Here is a 17180-nt window from a genome sequence, read left to right on the forward strand (position 1 = left end):
CTGTAGACCAGGCTGGTCTCGAACTCACAGAGATCCACCTGCCTCTGCCTCCCGAGTGCTGGGATTAAAGGCGTGCGCCACCACCGCCCGGCTATCAGTAGCTTCTTTTAAGGGTATACAATTGACCGCCCCCATCCCCAGACTGGAAGATTAATTGTAATGTTTCCAACAATGCTAGGAAGAAAACTGACAGCAAGTACAAAGTTTAGAATAATCCAAAGGAAGGTGCTGGGCCTGATGCAAGTCATTTGTGGAAGCACACTCTTCCTACACTACAGATGATGAGCACGGACTCTCACTGCTAACTTATTATTAACTTCTATATTTTTGCTGAATGAGATGTTCTGATACTGGAGAGTAATGGGGAGTTAGAATGTAGTATTTGAGCAGTTTTGCTAGAAACTTAAAATAACATATCCATTGCTATAATTCTTAAGCATTCATCTTGATAATCTGGTGTTCCTCTAATGGATTTATTGGGAATAGTTTCCAAAAGTTTTATTCAGGGTTGGAGTTAAAATAATCATAATTGAGCTCCCTTTTGATACTAGTCATGAGGTCATAGTGGAATGTTAATGCATATTTAAAAAATAAAACACAGGGGAGCACATTCAGAGTTGTCTTAAATCACATAATGTACTCTCAACCATCTATGCCAAATGCAAACTTGCTGAAGTTACTGCTATGTTAATGTTAAAATGAAAAGCAAACCAGGATGCAAAAGAAACCCAGAGAACAAACAGTTTAGGGACCTAAACTAATCTGTGCACATGTCCTTATATATTTTATTTCCTGCACAAGTTGTTTTAATGTTAGATTCCCCCCCCCCCAACATACACACCTTCTTGTATTTATTATTAACTTCTATATTTTTGCTGAATTCTAAAAGTCTGAAGTTAGCTAATACTCCTAGAACTCAGACATGATGTGTTAACATTTAAGTCATAATTGCCTTATCCTTTGAATTGTGATCTGGACTGAGAGCTTTGAAAAGTAACAAGCTGTTCCCAGCTGAGGGGACATCATATTGGCTGTATACCTGATGTGTATTTGCACACATGAGATACATGTATCAGGAAAGCTAATCTGTTCCATCAAGTTCTCACAGGATGCTGCCTTGTGGAGAGAGGACATTTCTAAGATGTCCCCACAACAGTGCATAGCAGTCTTCATGATGGCATATGCAGCTGCAGATGTCAGCTGGTGGCATCCAGTTCCCAGAATTTCAGCCCTGTCATTTTGCAGGCCAAGACTTTTAGAGTGTCTCAGTTAGGATTTTCGTTGCAGTGAAGAGACACCATGACCATGGTCCATTATCATCATGGCGGGGGGCATGGTTGGGCATAGGCAGACACGGTGCTGGCTTATTTTGGCTTGTAGGAAACAGGAAGTCAATTGACTGAGACACTGGGCAGTCAGTTTGCTGAGCTAGTAAGGAACTTCAGAGTCTACCACCACAGTGACACACTTCCTCCAACGAGGCCACACCCTCTCCCACAAAGCCACACCCCTTAAGAGTGACACTCCCTATGAGCTTATGGGGGCAGTTACATTCAAACCACCCCAAGAGTAAAACAATTATGCATCCTTCCCAGTTACAGTCACATCTTACAAGGAATAGTTAGGTGGCAGGAAGACTTATTTTACAAGGATAATCCCTGAAGTGTCAATGACAGAGGTTACATAGATGACTTTGGCATTTGTCTATGAGATCATCTATTCTAGTCTTCCACTGGTCAGCCTGTTGGACTGGCTAGTTAAAAATGTGATTTATATGTGTAGTTCTATTATAGCACATAATACTTCAAAATCTGGAATGATCCGAGGTTGTCTTTAGTTTATAATTTGCCTCCATCTACAGTGGGAAGAACGGCTATATAACAACTAAGACACGGATGTATTTAAAGTATGGCTTCTTTGAAAATTGTCCTTGAGTAACACAATTGTGTTCTTCATTTCAGAACATGATGAGTGTGCCACAAATCAGCACAACTGTGATGAAAACGCTTTGTGCTTTAACACTGTCGGGGGGCACAACTGTGTCTGCAAGCCTGGCTACACTGGGAATGGAACCATATGCAAAGGTAGGGAGCGTCTGTGGCCATTGCTCGGCACCGCATATAGAGCCAGCATCTCCCTTCTCTCGTCCCTCTGCCTCCCGTGTCTGTACCTCATGGACACTGAGTTGCTTAAGTACTCCTGAGTGTTGCTACATGTTCCATCACCTTTGTCTCAGCTCCTGCCACCTTCCTTGGTCACTCCAGCAGTTATGGAGCCACAAAATTTGGCAGTGGTTTTGCTTTAATCTTCTGTGACAGCTACAGCAATTTGCATAGCTGTCTTTCTCTACAAACTACACCCACAGCCAGTCCTGGGCGTTTTGTTTGTTTGTAGTTTTGCTTTTTTTTAATCACAAATTGCTCCATCTTTGAAGCCCTAAGCATCGCCATTGTATTTCTTCTCCCCAATTACTTCCCCTTCTAACGTGCTCGTTCTGCTTCTTGAAGCCTTTATCTCTAGCTTCTTTGAATCTTTCTTTTCATCTGGTTTACCAGTATCCCAGCCTCAGGCATTTGGTTTTAGAGCCCATGAAAGTATCATGATAGCGACTTTTCTGGAAGCACAACCTACTCACATGTAACCCTGCTGATTCTCCTTAAAATACCACCCCATATCCTATGCTTTCTCTCTTGAGTTTCTGTCACTGTGGCATCAATATTAACTGTGCACACCGGGTCTGTGTGTGTTGTAGTTCCCTGTGTTAGCTTGTTTTTCAGTGTCGGGTGACAGTTCCCCTAAATGTCCACCTCAGGCTTTAGTTTATATCAGTGGACTTTCCAGCTGTAGTTTTCTGCTGTCTACTATTGCACATCCCTCCAAGCAGTCTTCCCCAGGTGAGCTTCTACCCTTCTTCACGTGGGAAGCAAAGGGCTGTCTTTGAAGCTACCAGATCCCATAGGATAAAGTTAATATTTCTAAGTATCAATCAATTTGTATCATGTAGACCTCTGAGCCTCCAAAGATGCCCACCCCTTAGGTAGATGGTACCCTCCACCTTGACATTCAGTGGGGTAGACTTGCTGTGGTAGAACAGTTGAAAGAAGAAAAGACCAAGTCAGTGCAGTGGCTCAGGAGCCGGTCATAAGGTCTGTGCAGTGCACTGTGGGTGGCCTTGATCTTTAACATCTGCAGATCAACATAAAGAAGGTCTTCTTATTCTGCAGTCAAAATTGCACAGGAATTTGCTTGGGAAATAGACAAATAATATAACTAAACTCTTAGAATTTTCTTTGCAACATCTGGTTTGGAGTTGAGCCCCCCCCCCATGCTTCCATGTCTTACTTCTGCTTGGTTCTGATTCCTTTCTGATATGAAAACACAGGTCATAAAGTATAAGTAACCCAGGAAATTATGAGCAGGTGTAGACACCAACAGACAGCATTTCTCCTTAGCAGGTGAATGCCATTCTCCCAGAAGGCTGATGGGTGAGTGGTTCTTACTGTTGGGTGTTTCTAAGTCAGCAGGGCCAGCTTAAAACTTTAGGAAGGCTGAGGTCCTTGCCTGATGTTTTAGTACGTTAGCCAACATGTAGATAGCGCAGAGTCTTAGGAGTCCATCATTTCCCATTTCCTCTTTTCATTCTCCAGTGATTTGTCTCATCTAGAATGGCTATCACTTTTTTATTGTTTTTATTGAGCTATATATTTTTTCTCTGCTCCCGTCCTTCCTTCTCCCCTTTCCTTCAACACTCTACCATGGTCCCCATGCTCCAAATTTACTCAGGAGATCTTGTCCTTTTCAACTTTCCATGTAGATTAGATCCATGTTTGTCTCTCTTAGGGTCCTCATTGTTGTCTAGGTTCTCTGAGATTGTGAATTGTAGGCTGGTTTTCTTTGCTTTATGTCTAAAAGCCATTTATGAGTGAGAACATGTGATATTTGTCTTTCTGGGTCTGGGTTACCTCACTCAACATGATGTTTTCTAGATCTATCCATTTACCTGCAAATTTCAAGATGTCATTATTTTTCCCTGCTGTGAAGTACTCCATTGTGTAAATGTACCACATTTTCCTTATCCACTTTTTGGTCGAGGGACATTTAGGTTGTTTCCAGGTTCTGGCTATGGCAAACAATGCTGCTGTGAACATAGTTGAGCACAAGTCCTTGTGGTACAGTTGAACATCCTTTGGGTATTTACCCAAAAGTGGTATTGCTGGGTCTTGGGGAAGGTTGTTTTCTAATTTTCTGAGACATCACCATACTGATTTCCAAAGCAGCTGTACCAGCTTGCATTCCCACCAGCAATGCAGAAGTGTTCCCTTTACCCACAGCCTCTCCAGCATAAGTTGCCATCAGTGTTTTTGATCTTGGCCATTCTTTCAGGTATAAGATGGAATCTCAGTCAGCTATCACTTTCTAATGTTTGTTTTCAAGTGTGATTTTTCCAATGGAACACAATAAAAGCTGTAATGCATGTCACACTATGCAAGGTGACTGTATTTTGCTATGTTTCAGCAAGCTATTTCCTTATTGTTAGAAACTGTTCCCAAGCTCATATTGAGTTCCTCTCATGTATAGAAAATACTGTATCATGATGAAATTATGGTATCTTTTATCATTTGGTGTCACATCTGCAAGGGAATCAAGACAAGCTGGGCATAGAGATTACGGATTGGTGTACTTACATTACAGTGACAGCCATGTATCTGACACCGCTTGTCTGATTTACTCATCTGTCTGGATTATTGCAGCCTTCTGCAAAGACGGCTGTCGAAATGGAGGAGCCTGCATTGCTGCCAACGTGTGTGCATGCCCGCAAGGCTTCACTGGACCCAGCTGTGAGACAGGTAGGACTATCATTTCATCTACAAAATAGAATTTCTCCCTGATACATGAAGTACCACATAAGGAAAATAGTGCCTCGGGTTTCAAGTAGGTTCTCAAACCATGTCACTGTGAATAAGGAAGTTCAGGGAGGGGGTGGAGAAACATGGGCGATGCATGGTCACCGGGCCATTCCTTGACATCACTCTAAGGAGGTTTCACAGCTGTTGGGATGTGTGGGATATCCCAGGATTTCACAACTTATTAATTCTTATTGCTCATTCAGTGCACATTTTTACTCGAAATTATGACTATATGAAAGCAGAGAATTCAAGTTTATGGCTGTCTCTGATCTGAGGATCCACTGCTGCATTTGCATTTGAGACATTAAAAAGATGGCCTGGTTTTATTCATTAATATTTATTAGAAAATGTTTGAAACATTATTCCTAAAATAATTAATTAAATTCACCCAAATTTATTGCTCCTGAAGGGAAAAGCCTTACAACTTACTTTAAAGACCATGAGGTATGCATGCAGCTTATGACTACAAAAGAACAGGTCTGTCGGGTGGGAAGCATGTGTTAGCAGCAAAGCAGAAGCATCCCCGGCTGAAATCACAGGAGTGGTCATTCGGTTGCTATTAGTTAAGGAGTCTAATTTCAGATGACCTCAGAAACTGCCTTTTCTCCCAAGAGAAACCTGTTGGTGGCAATGGCAGTTAGAGGTCACATTGCTTCTCATAAGTCTTCCTAGAGGGGCGGTCCTGTGTACTGTGCATCTCTTGCACTTAGAGACTCACGCTGTTTAGTAAAGATACTGCCCAATCAGCATGTGAGACAGAAAATTGCCTGCTCTCCCTGGGAAATAAACACTTTATATGAGATCTTGCTGGAGCGAGCATTCAGGCCGTTCTCACCAAGGCCTTGTCTGCCCAAGTCACCTGTTTCAGACAGGACTATGAAGAATTGTTTTCAACATCCAGTGGATAATTAATTCAGATACCTGATATGAAATAGTGACATTTCTTTGTATGTAGGGTTCTTTTAAAGAGGTCATTTACTATATCTGAATCCCCCAAATGTATTATATATATGAGTCAAACTGGTTAACCTGCTAAAATATAGAAATGCTGGGCATTTAATTTGCATGGAATTTACTGGATTAAAACCAGATGCCACTGGTGCAGCAGCTTTCCATAATTCCTGTCTTCTGTTATTTCTCCTCCACTGTTTCCAGACCGACAAAGTTCACTGTGAAACCTTGTACCTCAGCATTTTGGTGACTAGGTTCCCAGGGAATGACACTTTGCACAGGCTCAGGTTAGACATCTAAATACTGATTTTTAAGATTTCTTCCCTGATGTGAAGATGACGGTCTAGAACTTTGGTGAATAGTGATCATGTCAAGTCCTACATTCAGTCAATTTAAAAGTCACATGACAAGAAGGTAAGAATCCGTAATGACGTTGTATTAATTTAGCAATGACATACACAATACTTAAGCAAAAATAACCACCAGAATATCTGGCTCCCTTCAATCATCTCTGAACTTTGAGTCTATGTGCAGACAGTCCCATAGTGACAGAGCCTGGAAGCTGGCCCTGTGGTTCTGCTGTGACTTAACTTCTTATTGTTTGTGCCCTTTATACCTAATCTCAATCTCTGCAGTTTCATCTACATTAGAGTCTTTAAAAGTAGGTGTCTTGGCCAGGCAGTAGTGGTACATGTCTTTAACTCCAACACTTGGGAGGCAGAGGCAAGCACATGTCTATGAGTTCAAGGCCAGCCTGATCTACAGGAGTTAGTTCCAAAAAAAGTACCAAAGTTACACAGAGAAACCCTGTTTCGAAAAACCAAAATAAATAAATAAATGTAGGTGTCTTAGGATTTCTATTGTTGTGAAGAGACACCATTGCCACAGCAACTCTTATTAAGGAAAAGTAATTGGGGTGGCTTATATTTTTGGAAGATTAGTCCATTACCATGGTGTGACATGGTGGAGTGCAGGCAGACATGGTGCTGGAGAAGGAGCTGAGAGTCTTATAGCTTGACTCATAGGCAGCAGGAAGTGGTCTGAGACACTGGGTATGCCTTGAGCATATATGAGACCTAAGAATCTACTTCTACTCTGACACATTTCCTCCAACATGACCACACCCCCAGTAGTACCACTCCCTTTGGGGGGCTGTTTTCTTTCATACCACCACAGTAAGGTTAACAGTAGTTTAATTTTTTTGTATTCCTAAAGTCAGAGTTATTGGCTGCAACAAAGATGCTTCTAGTTCCCAATTTTTGTTTCTATGCCCTGCCTCCCTGTGTCTTTGGAAACCTGAACTTCAAGGACCCCAAACTGAATATATTATTCTTAAGGAGACCTAGGTCTGTTCAGTCCCATCTTGGCTGGTCCGGTAGTAAGTGATGGTTCTCTTCCAGTTGTCTCCACTGAACATCAGAACACAGATCTGATACACCCGCTTATTGGATTGTCTACTCTTGATGTGGCATTTTATTATATCCTTATGATAAAGGGCATAGCTTGTTATTTTATATTAAATAAAGATTCTTCACCGTATTGATTTACTCTCTTTCCCTTTTTTTATTTTAATCTGTAGATACCAAGTCCCCAGTCCTAGGGTATAACTAGTACACTTTCATATCCTTGAGTATATGATCCACACCTTGGTAGCTATTTCACAAATAAAGGTGTAAATAAGTTATCAGTTAAGTGAAGGAAAATGGTACACTAACTTCCTTGGACTATTTTTCATGTTAGTGAAAGGGGCCTTCGGGATCACCTGTCTGGTCCTATACTACTGTCTGGCAGTTTAGACGGTAAGACACAGAGTTGTGTCTCACTGTAGAACCCTGTTACAACCTAGAACTCATCCCCAGGCTGTTGTTTTCTTTCCCCCCCCCTTCTTTTTGTTCTAACATCATGTTGCCTGCTTCAGAATTTAGTCTCCCACTGTCTTTCATCAGATCTCTGCTTTTGTTATGTTCACACCTCCAACTGAATGCTAATCCTATTGGCTTTATCATTGAGGGTTTGGGGGTTTTCCTCTCCCAGGGAAGAGAAGCATCCAGATGGTGGTGCTTTCCCAGGGCAGAAGTGTCTGAGCTTTAGCCTGATGCAACTGGATGCATCTAAAACCTAGAACTGTGATTGGTTTTGGCCCAGTGGCTGTGTGCTGAGCCTGATATAGGTGGAGTAAAGAAATTCCAACTTTGCTAAAAAAGAAAAAAAAGAAAAAGAAAAACATTAGTGAGCAGAACATTTACCAATTCTTGTTACTTTACTTGAGAAGGTTTCTCCGGAACTTTCTCCCCCATTTGTTAGTTTCTTTCTGCATTGGTCTTACTAGAAGTGGCAGAAGCCATTTACTATCTTCAAAAAGAATCACATGTGTGCTCTTTCCTGAACTATTTTAATGTTTCATTGACTTTTTAGCCACTGAAAAAAATCACCCCCATGAAGAGTATTGCTTTGTTTTTAATTAAGCATCCAACTGTTCCATGAGATGTTTGACTTGGATTTACTAGGGTGATTATTTCTTGAATAACTCAATATAGTGTGTTAGAAATGTATGTGCCAAGATTTAACAGCTCCATCACTGCTGTTCTGTATTTATTACCCATGGTAAACCTCAGCAAACATGTGTCTAGTGATATGATTAATATGAAAAGATGCCTTATATGAAAAGTAAATCTTTCATAATGATTTAGCACATAGTACTGAAAATTCCGACGGTCTCCCCTAAGCACTGCTTCCTTTAATGAAATTAAAATGTTTACAACTGGAAAAGAGTTAATACCAAAAGGCAAACTTGAAAAAAAAAATAGATGCTGAGATATCAAAGAGTAGATCATATGTTTTAATGATAAATGGCTTCCTTATTCCTATGTGTAAAATGGTGAATTTCTTAGCCACAGATCAAAACATGAGATGAAATTGTAGTTATTTTTAGTGAGTGGGTAAATAAACATCAATTTCAGTTGCGTTAGATTTAATAGACATAGTTTGAAACTGAAGAAAGGAAGCGAGAGGCATATGGGTGTCAGTTTACTTCAAAAATAACTTCAAGTGGACTAGGGTTGATTGACTTTAAATTAAATATTCTTATATTAATATTTGTTAGCAATTATAGATCTAATACTAAGTAAATAGTAAAAATCTTTTTTAGTCAGTAATATTACTCTGGTAGAAGTATGTATAACATACATTGTTATGTGATAAAATTGAATTTCCACATTTTCATCACAAATAGCACACATTTAATTTTATAATCTAATACCTTTATAAAGTGTATTTCACAGAAGGTTGTACCAATTTGTGTCACTTTTCATGGGGAGATTAAAAAATATTTAAAAGCAAGATAAAATCCTCAGAACATCTCTAATACAGTATACTTTTCCTTACCAAGATGACACACGGTGAAATTGTTTTACTCCCAAATTCCATAAGAATATTAAAAAACAGGGGCAGTGTTGTGCAGTGATCAACTGACTGCCTTACCCATAGGAAGACCTGGGTTCTCCCTGTCCTTCCCCAGCACCGGAAGAGCAACAACAAAAATACACTCATCAAATGCTCCCAACTATAACATTTGCATGAGTTAACTCAGCTGCTTAAACATACCTACTTTTGTATGTAGTGATCCCTAAAAACCTTTAAAGTTAGGTGCTAGCTTCTAAGGGCTTGTTGTGTAGAACTATACTCTTCCTTGCAGTGTTAACCCAGGATTCAAGATCATGAAAGTTGAATCCAGAGAGGCACCAGCTAAAGTCCCAGCTCTTCTGTTTACCAGCTATGTGACTTTTGTCATGCTACTTCATTTTCCCATGCCTTAGTTGCACATCAATAATATCTTCCACCTTATTCTAGAGATAAATGAAATGAGCAAATGAGCAAGGCAGCATAATATTTAAGATTTGACAAATACTAGTTTGTTGTTATTTTATTTTTTTAAAGAGGTAAGAGATGGTTTATTCTGGAAGCAAGCATGAGTGACCAGGGCCTGGGATACCCAAAATTCCACCTTCTACCATGAAATAGGTTCATGAAGCTTTTGTTGTAACAGAACAAGGCCAGTAATAAATCAAGACATGTTCCAATACATTGGTGGTTTTTTTATAGGATTATATCAGAAAATTTAGTTTAAAACTCATATTTATAAAACCTTTGCAGTTTTGGAGCACTCTTGAGTTACCTGGATGCTCTGGAATGTTGTCAAAAAAAGTTAAAGGTCACAATGATTGGTTCTTGTTTTCTTTACTAGTTCATAAATGAGCTTTGATATAGTTTTGCCACTGTTTAATAGTTTAAAATAGTTAACTCAGGAATTTTCAGCCTTTAAAAAATTTAAATATTGATCTATTTTAGCTCAAATGGAAATCTTTAAAACTTAATCTTTATGAAAATGTAAGTACTGTTCTGTCCCTTTAAAGCAGTTAAATTAGTTCTAGTGTTGCTTGTCTGTAATCGCAGTACTTGAGTGGCTGAGGCAGAGGGTTGGCGTAAGTGAGAGAGCACCATGAGCTCCTGCACAGGTACCAGTCGACCCAGGGCTACCCAACAAAACGGCTCCAAAATAACCCCCAAAGTGGTTCTCAGTGTCCAAGGTCAAAGTCATCCTCCCGAGTCCTTCAGGTTAATTGGAAAAATCCTGCTCCGTCTTTCCGGGTATCGGTCATGTATAATAGATAACAAATATGATGGGACATTTTTCATCCTCTTACTGTAAGGCCTGCCTAATTGGCATTGGAAATGAGAACACACCAGGAAGCTAATGCGGGGGAAAAGCCGTATCCTGGCTGTTTAAGGGCAGGTTTCCAAGAAAATAGGCCAAGTGGAGCTCTTGGAGAATTTCAAAAAGATTTTCACTTTTACTTATAAAACATTTACTTTTAAAAATGTTTTTATTTAGCCTTTGAGTATTTCACACAATATGTATTTGATCATAGTTTTCCTTCCCCGCAACTCTTCTCAGATCCACCCAGCTTCAGGTTCTTTCTTTCTCTTAACCACAATCCCTGCCCTACAAAAATGGTATCTTGTTTGCATTGGTCAACTACTCCTGGGAATGGGGCCTGTCCTGGAGTGTGGTTGATATACATGTGAGACTCAGTAAAAGAAAACTTACCCTCCCCACAGCTACGAATTCCAAATAGGCTCTTGGCTGGAGTGGTATTCTGCTACCTCCCCGTCTCATGCTGGGATTTGGTCTGGCTTCAACTTGTACATGTCCTGTGCCTGCTGTCACTGTCCCTGTGAGTTTGAATGTGCATTTGCCCTGGTATGTCCAGAAAATACTGTTTCCTTGGAGTTGGCCTCTTCCTGAGGCAAGAGTTTCTTCATGGCTCTTGGCATGTGGGAGATGGTTGCGGGAGTGTTTCCATGGAGATGGAAGTTCTAGAGGAAACAAAGGCAAAGCGGATACACCCTTAACGTTTGCTTGTTGAGTGGAAGCAAATGAGGAAATGGAACTGTGACGTGTAGAGATCTCCTGAAATGTGTGAAGGGCGGGAATAGTTGGTGACTTTAGGAGTCCACTGCCCTGGTTTTCTCCAGCAATCAAAATCAATGTCACAAGAAGGAAAGATCCTGTTGCAGATAATGAATGATTACAAAAGCCTCGGGCTAGCTGGACCGGTCAAGCAGAGCCTAGATGATCGGATGCTGAGAACACTTAGGATCTCTCCGTGGAGACTGAATGGAACTTGTTTATCGGGAGTTCCTGGGATTCCTAATGTCACATTCTTTCACAGAACTTACTGCTTCGGAGCTCACTTCTACGCACAGCACCCAGAAGCCTCAGTGGGTGGGTGGCTGTCATTTCAATGTACAGCCTCTTCCGCTACTAACTGGAGACTGCGACAAATCACTTAACGCCCGTGTGTCTTGATTTCCTTGTTTTAAAAAGAGTAGTAATAATAATCTCCTTTTTTAATTGAGAAGTTAAGGACTTAATGCATGTAACAGTTACAGCAATGGTTCAGTAAGTGTTTGCTGTTATTATGGCCTTACTCTAACCCCTATAATGACTAGCTCTCCAAAGTAGTTATTATCCACAGATGGGGAAGCTGAGTTTCAAACAGACTAGAACTTTGCTTTGGTCTCTGTATCAAAGAGTAGGGCAGTAGTGGCCAAGGGGCTCCTGCTGCTCCATAAGATGGCAGACCGCCTTTGCAGTAGCTGCAGACAGTATGGAACATGTGCTCCGTTTTCTCTTTATTTAACAGCCATTAAGCTCCTGCACACACCCAGCATGATGGGAAGTTTATAAAGACACAGGAAGTAAATACAGTTTCTTTCTTTGAAGCTTTGTACTCTGACTGTCTTACTGCACAGGGGAGCATTTTACCCAAACAACGGGGAGAGATAGGTGGCTCCGAAATAATGCTAAGACTTTTGAAGTGACTGTTAGCTGCCGATTTTGTCTGGCATGCTAACTCCGGAGGAAATGGCTGCTCTCGAAGAGCTCAGGGCTGCAGTCCCAGCACTCAGCCTTTGCAGGGAACTTCAGGACTAGCTCCTGCTGCTGACCCTAGGAAGCAAGCCCATAGCTGACGCAGTGTGAAGAGGGTCAGCTGCCAAGTGGTTTCCAGGGCTCGTTTTCTCAGTGTCTGCCTCTGAACAGAAGGCTGAGTAAGAATGAAGTCTGGCAATCAAAACCAGAAGAAAGTGAAGGAACCCTGGGGACTTGGTCTCCTGGGAAAGGAAGTTCTCTTTGCTTGGTAACCTTTATGCAAAATTCTTTCACTTAAGGAAGTTTTTTCTTCAGATTTTAAAAGGCTCAACCCTAAACTTAAAACAACTAGATTTCCTCCTTTTCATGATCAGCCACCTATGTTTTTACAACTTGTTACTTTTAAAAACCTTTAAGTCAATGAAAGTAATGAAAGTAAGTCAATGAAAGTAAAACCATTGATTATAACTGGGATTTTGGCTTGAAGATCAATTATTGTCAAAACAATAACTATGCTAGTGTGAAATCAATAACAATTACTAATTATTATTATTTATAGTTTTGACCATCAGTAGTAAAAATAGGTAAATTAAAAACCAGATGCCTGTGTCCAGACTTTAGTGGGCAAAAATCAAGAGTGCGATGTCTATTATAAGATGCTAAAGCCTGCACTCAGTAAATGGAGAGAAGGGCTCTCTCCGTACAGCCTAGAACTGAATTACACCGGGTGGGAAGCAGATCTCCATTACACACAGAGCTGTTCACACTACACAGAGAGAGCGAGCACAACCGCCTAACTAACAGAATAAACCAGCTAATGTATCAGCTGATGTTAGCTTATACAGGATCATAAAGGGGAAGATTGTTAGATTTTATGTGTAATGAATATTCATAGACTATAATCATATCTTTAGGAGATTTATGCTCCTGTAAGGTGAATCGGGGGGAGATATGGCCCTCAGTGTCTTGCGCTTACTCTGGTCATTTGTCTTAGACTACCCCATTCCTTTGAATGACTCTCTTATGAATCATGTATAACTTCTTAATAAATGTTACTTAAAGGTTCTTATTTCTTGGCCTTTTTGCAACATTTTATGTTATACAACTATCTTATGTGGTAGATCTTTCTATCCATTCCTACTTTTAGAAACAAAAGCTAAAATGTCAGTGAATTGCTCAAGGTCACCTGGCCATGAAGTTGAAGAACAGGGATTTAGTGCAGGTCTGCAGAAACCCAAACCTGTCCCTTGCCATGGAGAAGCGTGCACATGACCATTCATTTTTGCATGTTCGTGGCATATAATAGGGTAAATTGTTACATGCACATAATATGTAACGCTTGCATCAGGACCGTAGTCACCTATCGGTGCTCTGAACACTGGCATCAAGGTCCTCCCATCTAGCTGTATTTTGGCACATGTGATCTGACTCCCCTATCTTTCCTTGTCTTCGGCATCTACTCTACCTCCATGAAGTCAACCTGTGGAGCATTCACGTGTGACGGGAACATGTGCCATTTGTGTCCTCTTCCTTCTGTGGTCTGTCTGATGGCCTTTTGTCCTCCTCTCATATCACAAATGTGGAAATTGTTCAAGATTACATACTTGATCTTTCCACTTATTTCCAAACACTATCGACTTCATGGAACTGAACTACTGTCAAGTCCTGAAAGGGCACCATCCTATGTCATGGTTTCTCCAGAGCTTGTCTTCATGTCCCAGGGCAGTGATGTCATCGCCACTTGCTCGCTTGCTCTGCACCATGCTCTCTTACTTGTCCCTTTTCCTTCTGTTTTTGTTGGTGGCAATGTAATTTTTGTTTGGAGGGGGGCTCCTTTGGTTGTTGTTTTTTATACAGATAAGACTGTGTAGTGCAAGCCAGACAGGTGGATAATTCGATCTCAGTCTCTCAAGAGCTGAGGCATGCGCAGCCATGACCAGACCGCTTTCCTTCCTCTACATGGCATGGTCTAAGCTCGGCAGACCACCCATCTCTCTTGGTTCCCTTCACTCCTCTTAAAGCAACAGCGATGCACGGAGTTGCAGTAGGATTTTAACCACAGTGTTGCAGATAATGGGAGATTAAAGAAGAACAAAGTGGGTAAGGGGGGAATAAAAAATGAGACAGAAGCCAGAGTTTTGGACGTTTTGGTAATTTCTTTTCACAGAGTGAGAAGCAGCTTTCTCTGTTAAGCTCTAATACTGCAGCCAAACTTCATTCATGGTCTGACCTGGCATCTCCGCCTGGCAGCGTGCTCGGCAGGTCATACGCCGCCCTAAAATCTGCATCACAATATGCTTTGTTATTAACTTCTTCCTGAGCTTCAAAATATATTGCTTCTTCCCTCAAAGACCTGTCTGTGAGCAGGATCAGTTCCTTCCAGGTGGCCATTCTGCCGCAGTGCAACCCTCCTTTCTTTCCAAAGTAATCCTTTTATTTCTGAAAATTTCTGCCATTTTTGTGTCTCTTAATCTAAACTTTTAAATTTTCTCTCTTTTTGTCCTTTCTCTCATTTCTTGTCTATCAGTCAGTCAGCTGTCTAATGCCCACCCACCCAGTGTCTCTTTTCTTTCCACTGTCTCTACAGCTGAGAGCAGAAGGATGACCTCCTTCCAAAGTCCACTTTCCTGAGACAAGCCCCGCTCTCTGTTACGACACCCACCAGTATCCCTTGAAAGTTTCCTGATGCATCCTGAACATCAGTGAAAAGTTGGCATACTCCAAGGATGGTTTAATTAGTTTGAATTCATTAACTCATTTTAACCACATCAGCCACCTTCTTAAAAGTGTCTAATTATTTTCAGGATCATTAATAATAATAATAACGAAACAGTGCTTAGTAGCAGGATGAAATGACAAGCCAAGGTCACCCAGCAGGCATGTGATAGACTACTATGTTTGTAACTGGCCTTGGTCATGACCTTTTATCTCTACTGCTGTGTCCAGATTCCTCATAGTCTTCTGTGAACCTCTCCTTCATCTGTACTTGAAGGAGTCTTACTTTCCTCTTGATACATGCATCCTCCCATTGCTGCTGCCCTTGGGTTATGTTGTTTATTTCTTTTTTTTTTTTTTTTTTTTTTTTTTTTTTTTTTGGTTTTTAGAGACAGGGTTTCTCTGTGGCTTTGGAGCCTGTCCTGGAACTAGCTCTGTAGACCAGGCTGGTCTCGAACTCACAGAGATCCGCCTGCCTCTGCCTCCCGAGTGCTGTGATTAAAGGCGTGCGCCACCATCGCCCGGCTGTTTATTTCTTAATAATAAAGTAGAATGCAGTGTCTTAAATCCATGGAGTCTGATACTATGCCTCAAGAGAATCAGTCTATCGCTCATACAATAATTTTTATGGCTAAAAAATGAAGATAGGAATCTATTTTGGTAATGTCATGAATGTCACAAGCAGGCTATTTTTAGACTTTCTTTTAGAAAAGGTGATTACTTCCGACATTCAGCAGGACACGGCAAACCTGGACCACATGAGGAAATGTAAGTGTGGCACTCAGAGGAGCCTCAAAGTATAGCATGCCATTGCTTCCAGTGAGGTTGGCTCAAACAAGAAGAAACCTCTGATAGGAAGAAGCGGGTGTCCTTAGCTGGCAGGAGAGGGGAATCCATTAAACATGCAATTAATGATCCACAAAAATGGCTGTCATGGGGATCTGAAAAATTCGCCTCCATGTATGTGTGCAAAAGGGAGAAATCCATACTTAAGGCATGTATTGCAGCGAGTAGATTATGAACTCTTACCTAGGAGTCAGGCAGACCTGGACTTGCCTTACAGAAGGGAGTGTAAATAGAGTTGGAGTGTTTGCTCGGATGGGAGGGTATACTAGAGAAGTGAGACTGAGACCAGAGTCGACACTTGAGTAGCAGACGTGAGAGATTCTGGTAGGGAAAGGTGTGCTGCTGGGTGGGAGCAACTGGGTGTTTCCTAGGATCCGAACAGACCATGCAGGTTTTCTGCTAGGACAATTTAATTTGGGCATTTGAGGAAGGAAATTTTGTTTTCTTTTGTTGGTCCAATTAAAATCAAGCACACTTTGTAAATCGAACCTTAGAGGATGTACTACCCACACACCTAGCTTCATATCGGTGCCCTTTTCTGTTTAGAGAAATTAAAAGGGCACCCTACCACCTTTCTGTTTGGATGTAGACGCCTTCAGAGAATATTTCTGTGCTCAGAAGTTTTATCTGTTTTCAAACTTAGTTCACTAAGAAGCATGAAAATAAACTTGAATATAAGATGGGCACTCAGAGTTTCTGAAGTGTAGGCAGCAGCAACCTCACCAGGTGGGCGCCAGGATGGTCCTGTTGGTTCTCGGCTCTTCTAACCCTGGGCCTTGTGATACTGGGCCAGTGGCTCCACATTCCTTATGTCTGCTTCCTCCTCTGTGCAGAGGAGTTTATGTAGATGTATTAAATGAACTAATTCACAGGAAACATATAGCATAGTGACTGACATAAGCCAAACGCTAAATATATTTGCAGTAGTGTCACTAAGTCAGCTGAAAAAAGTTACCAAGTTAATTTTATGTTCTCAAGGATCAGCAGCAAATGAGGAGCCAGGGTATGACAGGCACAGTTTCTGTCTGGGGTAGACTGGGTAGTGATGAAAGTTATACAACACTGTGAATTTATATAACACTGATGAACCGGAGACTAGAAACATTGTTAAATGGCAGCCTTTCTCTCTCACACACACACACGCACACATACATACTCATGCACACACACACACACACACACCAGCAATAAAACGACAATATGTAACTGATAGCTTTACTCCGCTTCATACCTGTGTCACAATCTTTCTCTTGGCTTTGCACAATGTCAGATAACACACATACACATACCATCAGGACTAGGCTGTCAGATAACACACATACACATAC

At 41.1% G+C, this 17180-nt stretch overlaps 1 protein-coding gene across 2 annotated transcripts in view; it reads left to right on the plus strand.

Moving 5' to 3' along the window:
* The window catches only part of Nell2 (neural EGFL like 2), a 338769-nt gene that overhangs the window by 235515 nt on the left and 86074 nt on the right, over positions 1 to 17180 (plus strand). For both annotated transcript variants that reach the window (XM_005354010.1, XM_013348697.2), the window contains 2 exons: positions 1962 to 2084; positions 4752 to 4847. In XM_005354010.1, coding sequence (XP_005354067.1) covers positions 1962 to 2084; positions 4752 to 4847 — 219 coding nt within the window. The remainder of the gene's footprint in view (positions 1 to 1961; positions 2085 to 4751; positions 4848 to 17180) is intronic.

The sequence above is a fragment of the Microtus ochrogaster genome, chromosome 15 (genome assembly GCF_000317375.1).
Source record: "Microtus ochrogaster isolate Prairie Vole_2 chromosome 15, MicOch1.0, whole genome shotgun sequence".
In the NCBI taxonomy this organism is placed as follows: Eukaryota; Metazoa; Chordata; class Mammalia; order Rodentia; family Cricetidae; genus Microtus; species Microtus ochrogaster.